The sequence below is a fragment of the Quercus lobata genome, chromosome 10 (assembly GCF_001633185.2).
Source record: "Quercus lobata isolate SW786 chromosome 10, ValleyOak3.0 Primary Assembly, whole genome shotgun sequence".
Classification (NCBI taxonomy): Eukaryota; Viridiplantae; Streptophyta; class Magnoliopsida; order Fagales; family Fagaceae; genus Quercus; species Quercus lobata.
The window spans coordinates 3,498,323-3,506,443 of record NC_044913.1 but is presented as its reverse complement, the minus strand read 5'-3'; the positions used below and the strand labels follow the sequence as shown (position 1 = coordinate 3,506,443).

At 33.1% G+C, this 8,121-nt stretch overlaps 1 protein-coding gene across 1 annotated transcript; it reads right to left on the bottom strand.

Moving 5' to 3' along the window:
• Nucleotides 1-3,098: 3,098 nt before the first annotated feature.
• Nucleotides 3,099-6,990, bottom strand: LOC115963250 (receptor-like protein EIX2). The gene is made up of 2 exons (XM_031082193.1): nt 4,352-6,990; nt 3,099-3,128 (listed from the first exon to the last, which is right to left on the bottom strand). The coding sequence occupies exon 1, from the start codon at nt 6,974-6,976 to the stop codon at nt 4,394-4,396; it is 2,583 nt and encodes an 860-aa protein (XP_030938053.1). The 5' UTR covers nt 6,977-6,990; the 3' UTR covers nt 3,099-3,128; nt 4,352-4,393.
• Nucleotides 6,991-8,121: the final 1,131 nt, after the last annotated feature.

Here is an 8,121-nt window from a genome sequence, read left to right as displayed (position 1 = left end):
AGTTGATATTTTTTGCTGACATGTCTCACATTTATTAGATTTTGATATTGTTGATATGGTATCATTTGATACCAAATATCTTCTCCTTTGGTATAATTTATTTCTATTGGTTGATTTTGTTTAAAAATAAAGCTGAGCAAACATATTATCCTACCTAAAACAAATCTGAGGATTTAAAAATCTAAAAATTCTCTTTTTTAGGATGGAAAAAAAAAAAAAAAAAAGTTAAACCCCTAGGATGTTTGAGTTTTGGATGAGTTTTTTTTTTTTTTTTGGTGACGATTTTTTGTTGTTGTTTCAATTCTACCCAAGTCATATAATATACTATACTATATAATAAAGTTTTGGCTTAAAAGTCGTGGTTGTGACAAGTGGCTAATCTTACTAATTAGTAAATTAATTATATATTTTTTGTTATGATATATTTACTCAATTAAGGGATAATATTTAACAATTGTTTAATTTACGTAAAAAATTATCATTTATATTTCAACAAATTTAAATTCTATTCAAAATAAAAGTGTATTATAAAAAAAATTATAAAATTAAATCCCACACAACATCCCACATTTTCTTCCTATCCAAAAAAAAAAAAAAAAAAAACACTTTTGACTAAGGGATAAAATTTTACATTAATTTAAAATAAATTTAAATTCTATTCAAACTAAAGTTTATTATAAAAATTTTCTAAACTAAATCCCACACAACCCGCGCTTTTGTTTTTATTTTTATTCCTCAAGTTGCATCTTATTAACTTAATATTTTATTAGGATATTATGCTATAAAACTCTTGACTAAGGGATAAGATTCAATAGTAATTTAATTTAGATAAAACTTTATCATCTAAGTTATAGAAATTTAAATTCTAGTCTATTATCAAAATTTTCAAAACTTATATATTCACCCATGACTTTTCGATATAATTCCTCTTAACCAATAAGCCATCCCTATAATTAAATCTCACACAATACACCCTATATTGTTTTTTTCTTTTCTTTTTTCAAAATGCAACTTATGCTTATATTTTAATTAAATAAATTTATCTTACTTATTGTTCTTTCATCTTTGCTTCTGAATTTGCGTGCAAGATATTATGCCAAAAGAAGTTTACTATAAAGAAGCAAAATAATGGACACCCATTTAAGTTATTAATTCTCTTATGTAAGTTTTTATTTAATTTTTTTTTATTCTCAAATTTTGAACTCTTTTGTGTATATTTTGATTTTCGGTTTTGGTTATGTATTTATGGTATCGGGGCCAACCTGGTAACCCCGTGTGGCTCAGAGACACTACCCCACAAAGTGGGCCCTAACGAGGACATTAGGGATTTAAGTGGGGGAGATTGTAATGCCACAATTTGATTAATTGTGTGATGTGTGTGGGTGTGTGATGAGTCCCACATCGGGTATTTATTGAGTATATCTAAACTTTATTAACAATTACAAGGAAGCTCAATTGTGACTAGTCATTTTGAGGTATAGCGCAAATATGCCTAGCGCTTCCTTGGGTCGTTATAGATGGTATCAAAGCCATGCCCTAGTTGAAAGTGTAGACCCCACATGCGAGGACATGTATGCTCGTAAGGAGGGTGGATTGTAGTGACCCAAAAGGGGGGTTTTGCATTCCATGGAATCTCACATCGCCTAGGGAAGCACATGAGAATGTGTTTATAAGGAATGACCTCACTTTAATGTGTAGAGAGGCATTTTCCCCCACTGCTGTGTGCTTTGAGGGAGCACAAAATCATGAGAGGCATGGGCCCCAAAGTAGACAAATCTATATAGTTGGAACGAAGTCGTTATAGAATTAGACTATCATTAAGAAAAAATTGGTATTGAAAACCTATTTTGTTTATTATTGTTTATGCTAGCTAGGGGATAGATTAAATATAACGCAAATAGGAATGATCAAACTCATTCCATATCTCATATTAAGAAATTAACACAAAGCACAAAGAGAATTTCAAAATATTATAAAAGATAAATATTGACAAAGTCTAAACTCTAAACAATCAGAACTTAAAATAATTTTTTTATTAAAATTATTTACTTATTTTATAATTTATTATCACTATTTATATTTAATAATTTAGTTTTAATTATTTTCAAATTTTTGAGCTTATATATAAATCATGAGGGCAGGGTATATTGTATTAGATTTTAATTTGCTTAACATTATCATAATCATGGGGCCTAAAAGGATAAAGGAAGGCTGAAAAAAGTTAGGGAGCCTTTCCCATTTTACTTTGTATTACTTTTTGCGTATATGTATAAAAAGTTATCCCATAATGAATGAATACATGGCTTTATGCCTTCTCTTTTGTTTTTATTTATTTGTTGCATAATTATTGTTTTGATGTTTCTTGATTGTGTGTGTGAGAGAGAGAGAGCCTAACTACTTGTAAGTTTCTTTCCCTTTTTATGAAGATTTGAACTCTCCATCTTTGATTCGTATAGTGAGTTTTGTTACTGTTTGTCACTCTTTGACAGTCATGCAATTTGCATCCATTTCTTTACTAGTGTGATTTGTATGTTGCTCAACCACCGAAGCTAGCTTATACAGTCAATAAAGCATATAAGCCGATTCTTTCTAGGCTTCTAGCAGTCTAATATATTTGCTCTACAATTTCCTTGATCTCTTTAAGAGTGAGTAAACAATTGTTTGCGTCAATGTTGTATGTGAGAATTGAAGGCAATTCTCAGTGTTGTATGTGAGTATTGAAGGCAACTAAATGGATTGGCATTGTTGACTGCTTTCTATTTGGTTTCCTCCAATAAAGTAAATTAAACCAGTCCAAGGCATAACAATATCTCTAAAAAATTGATCAATTTTAAAAGAAAGACTAGCCAATTGCATAATTTGATAAGGTTTTCAATAAATATCATATATATTAAATTGCACTTATTAACATATTCAAAATAGTAACATTAAATAACCTATAGAAGTAATCCTCGAACTATTTCAAACAATAACAAAAAAAGTATGTAAGTGTTCCATCAATTTCAAAATACACATTTAGCTCCACAAGCACCTCATTTTTGCACATTTAACCACAAGAAATGTCGTTCACTTCTGCACTTGTGCATTCTCTGCTAACACTCCAAAACTGTAAATTCGTTGAGTCCAACCTAAAAAAGTGCACAAGGATATTAATCTACTAGAAACAAGAGCAAGGAATTTACAGTTAAAAACTGACTTTCCAAAGGGCTGAATTATTTTTTTAAAAAGTTATTGTATAATTTCAATACATATTAAGGAATAAAATAAAGAGTCATCATTTGAGCTTTAAAGTTATTTTTGTGTATGCAGGCCATTCTGTTGGATACCTTAAGGGATAAAAATTGAACCAAGTTAAAATTTGTCTTCTAAGTCCTAATATTCACAACCGATAATAGTTAGACAAAACCAAGTTATATTTGCCAAGTGATATGGGTAAAACAAAGACAAAACCAACTTTAAGTTCGTCTGGATTCCAGCTTCATGAAGGCAATTTGCAGTCTACAATCAAGTCATTAATCTAAAGTTTTATATGTAAATTGTAGTCAGAAAAGGGAAAATGATTATTTAACCTCATTTGGATACCCTTCCATATTTCTACTCAACATTGTCTACAAATTAGGTGCTCCAACCACCATGACCTGACCTGACTGGTTGGCAAATAGTAGCATTCTTAATCATGTTTTAAAATATGTTTGATATCTGCAATCAAGTAATTAATCTAAAGTTTTCATGTACGCAATTTTGCAGGCCCCTTGCATTCTAAATCATGTTTTAAAATATATTTGATACTAGCCAGTACCAATAGCCGGATATAATTCATATGCAGAGCTAAAAAACAAGATAATTTAGACGACAAAGTCATAGTTACACTGACTTGGTATATAGAAACAATTTATTTATGTCTGCTTCTAATTGTAATTGTCATGGATTGCAAGAGTTTTCACAGCCTGTGAATATTTTTTGCAAAAGAGCAAAGGGTCATACAAAAGCACAAAAAGAAGAAGAAGACGAAGAAGAAGATAAGAAAGCATAGCATAAATGACAGAAAGTTTTAATCTTTATGACTAATATTGTTATCAAAGACCCAACTCAATTCAATAACAGTCATAGATTTGGCTCAATTGAGTAGAGTTTGTTGGTTCCAAAATGAGAAACCTGTTTTTTCAAATAGGGAACAGCATTTTCAGTAAAACTGTTATCACAAACCAAGGCTACAGTTATGTTATATTTGTGAAATAAAATCCAAATGACTATCACATTTAGCTATGAAATAAATTGTATATTCAAAGTAGCTGACTACAACATTAACATGAAAGAAACAATATTAAGGACATATAACTTGAAGTAATACCTTTTGGCTAGATAACGATGCTTCACTTGCTAAGGCAGACTCTTAGCGTTTCCAGTAATTCATCTTTATCATTGTAGTCACAAAAATCCAATCTTTTATTTCATCAGCAAATCTAAAATAAGCATGCCTCCAAGTCCTATTAAAGAAGAGAGCTCCACAAATTGCCCAAAAGCTAGTTGCAAATCCAACTCCCATACCAATGTAGAAGCTGGAGTTTTTAGAATCATCTTCAACACTACCAATTGGTGATCTATTCAAAGATTGTTCCTCAATTGTGCAGCTTTTTGGAAGAGGATCACCACATAACTGAGGATTTCCAATGTACCTAAGGGCATCAAATGATTGAAGCTGGGTGCTTGAAGGAATTCTACCTGAGAGATTGTTGTATGACAAATCCAAGAGACTAAGAAATGTCAAATTAGACATGCTTGAAGGAATTTCACCCGATAAATGATTTTGTGAGAGATCAACTGACTCCAACTCTTTCATACTCCCAATTTTTTCCGGTATCTTTCCCATCAAATGATTTCGAGATAAGTTCAAAAAACGCAATTCAGAAAGATCTGAAATTTCAGTAGGGATTGATCCGGACAAGTTGTTACTTGAAAGGTCTATGAGTCTGACTAATAAAATGTTCTCTTCATATTCCATTTCTTTCTCTTTGGGAACCAAATGAACATTCTCAACATAGGATCCATATATATATGAATATATAAAAGACATAGAAGAAAATGAAATAATATTGAAATTTGGTAATGCCATGGCGCTAATATTTTTCAAGCAATTTGGTATGGATCCCGATAGGCTATTATTGGCAAGATCCAACACTCTAAGAGAAGAAAGTTGGCATATTTGTTGAGGTATATAACCCTTGAATTCACTTGATCTTAGACGGAGAACTATAAGATTTGTCAATTCTCCAATCCATAGTGGTATGACGGACAAATGATTATCACCCATATCGATGAACCAGAGATTTGAGCACTTTTTCAATGACGAAGGAATATATCCATAGATGCTATTGCTCTGTAAATGCAATGATTGGAGGTTAACTAAAGCCCCCATGGAGTAGGGAATTCTACCTACTAGATTATTGCTCCCTAAGTTTAAATGGATCAAAGACTGCCAATACTTCCAACAGTGAGAAAGTTCTCCTGATAAGAGATTGTTTGATGCATCTAAAACCTCTAATTTATTCTTTCTAATTTTTTTTTGGCATAAGAAAGTAGAAATGGGTCCATAAAATGAGTTGTTAGCTATATTGAGCAATTTAACAGTAGAACTCAACAAAATGTCTGATACATCACATTCTATGTGGTTGTTAGACAGATTGATAACTGTAATGTTTGAAGTCCAATTCCAGAACCAACCTGGAGCTTTGCCTGAAATTCCTGACATGGACATTTCTAAAAATCTGAGGGATCTTTGTGATTGTAGCCATGAAGGAAAATTAGGACCTATCTTGATTGAGTTCATGGAGGCACGGTCAAGTTGGAAGGGGGGAACCCAATTGGAATTGACATTAAAGAACAAAGGTGCTTCAGACATATAGAGATCCTTTAATTTTGAGAGTTTTTGGAAATGCCTTTCATCTACGGTACCTGTTAAAGAATTTTTTCCGACATACAACGTCTTTAACTTAGAGAGAAGCCCAAGATTCTTTGGAATGGTGCCATTCAACTGATTTTGGTCGAGGTATAATGATGTTATACGAGATAAATTCCCAATGGAAGAAGGTATAGGACCATTTAAAGAATTAAGTCCGAGATCAAGAAGTTCTAATTTCTCTAAATTGAAAATGCTAGGCGGTATATTGCCTTTTAAAGAACTGTTTGTCAGGTAAAGCTCTAAGAGGCTTGAACTAAGATTAGAGAACCAATTAGGTATCTCATGATTGAAATGATTTCCAGAAAGATCAAGGACTCGAAGAGACGTGAAATTGACAAATCCAAGAGATGGATTCAGGCTATCAAGATGACAATAGTGCAAGTATAACTCTGAAAGAGATGGGAACTTACTCATTATTTGAAGCCAATCAACTTCTCTGTGAAGGTCAGCATCACTTAGGTCAAGGTGTTGAATGGCAGAGAGACCAGACATCCAACGAAGGTTATCTACATAGAGGTCAGAATTATTCCAAAGAGATAGATGGCGAAGGCTTGAAAGGTTCCCAAGCTGATGAGGAATGAGTCCACTGAAGTTAGCACTTGTGAGGTCAAGAAGTGTGAGACTGTACATTGAACCAAGGAAAGTTGGGATCAGAGTACCATTAAAGTCATTGCCACTCAAATCCAAGTAATTCACATGTTCTAATTGGAGCAATGAACTACTAATCTCACCACCTAACCCCGAATTATTGAGGTGGAGCTCAGAGACTCGCCCAATTTTCTTGTCACAGAAAACTCCGTCCCATATACAGCAATCTTTGTGGTCAGACCAGGATGAGAGGACGTGTCCATGGTCAGTGAGACCACGTTTAAGGGTTAGAAGGGCTTGCTTGTCTTTTTCATTGCAAGAGACATTTGAGATTGACTCTGCTTTGAAGAAGAAGAAGCTTAAACTAAAGGCAACGGGAAGGAACCATACTAAGAAAAGCACATGATGAGTTGCAAGAGAGGCACCCATAGTTTAAAGTAAGAGAAGCTGAAGCTGAAAAGCGAGTAATGGAGGTGATGCAATTGGATGTTATAGCAGCTCATGATAATATATAGGGATCCTTCAACTACTTTTCTTTTTTTTTTTGGTAAAACTTCAACTACTTTTCATTATTATTGTACTATTTTAAATAAGACTTTGACTTGTTGACTTAAGCTCAATGCCAAAGACCAATGCTCGTGTTCGTTCGTAGTAATTGCACTTCACCTACTTTTCATTTTATTGTAGGACTATTTACAAAGTGATGAACGGATGATATTTATATCGCATAGCATGTCTACAACGTGGCCCACTAGGAATATAAGAATCAATTATTTTCTTTAAAATAAAAAGCAAAAGTTAAAAAGCCCTCCCACTAACCTCACCTACTACCTCACTTGACCACTCCTCTTTAGCAAAGCAAAACGTGGCCACTCCAATAAATTCTCCCACCTACCCCACCTACTACCTCACTTGACCACTTCCTTTCTCTTACTTTTGGCCGTTGAAGCCTAAAGCCATAATTCATTCTTCAATCATTCTCTTTACTGTTCTTCTGTGTTGAGCTCTCTGCAGCAAATTTGAAGATTGTGAATTAGTGAAGTTTAAGCACCCTCCAAAAATTATTAGATCTCCTTTTGATCTTTGTTCTTTTTTGTGTTCTTTCATTTTTTTTTTCTTTTTTCCATTTCTTCTAGATTTGATCATAACTTCATAATGATGTATTGGCCAAAATTCATCGAAAAAGCTAAAACAAAAAGAAACCTCCAAACCTTAAAAACCGGTCACAGTTCTCAGAATCGTATAGTTCGGCCACGGTTTGCACAGGTTCCTGCTTTTTTCCCATAGAGCAGTTCGTGAAGTTAAAAAAAACCGCAAAACTGAGAGGTTTGCAGTTTTTCCAATCGAACCGTATAGTCTAGTCTAATCTGAGTTTCAAAACCATGGCCTACACAAGTAAGGTGGAAACATTCTTCCTCTGATCCCCCTGAAGTTGTATAACCTCAACTTGATATAAGCCTAATAAAAATAATCACAGATTTGGGTAATTTTCCTTACCCTAATTTCTGAGCTTTTCTCTACAGCCAACAACAACAACTAAAAATACAAAAAATTGCAAACCATAAACTCAATAC

Excerpts from the sequence above, each read along its gene's own strand:
- LOC115963250 (XM_031082193.1), bottom strand. The coding sequence starts at position 6,976 with ATGGGTGCCTCTCTTGCAACTCATCATGTGCTTTTCTTAGTATGGTTC.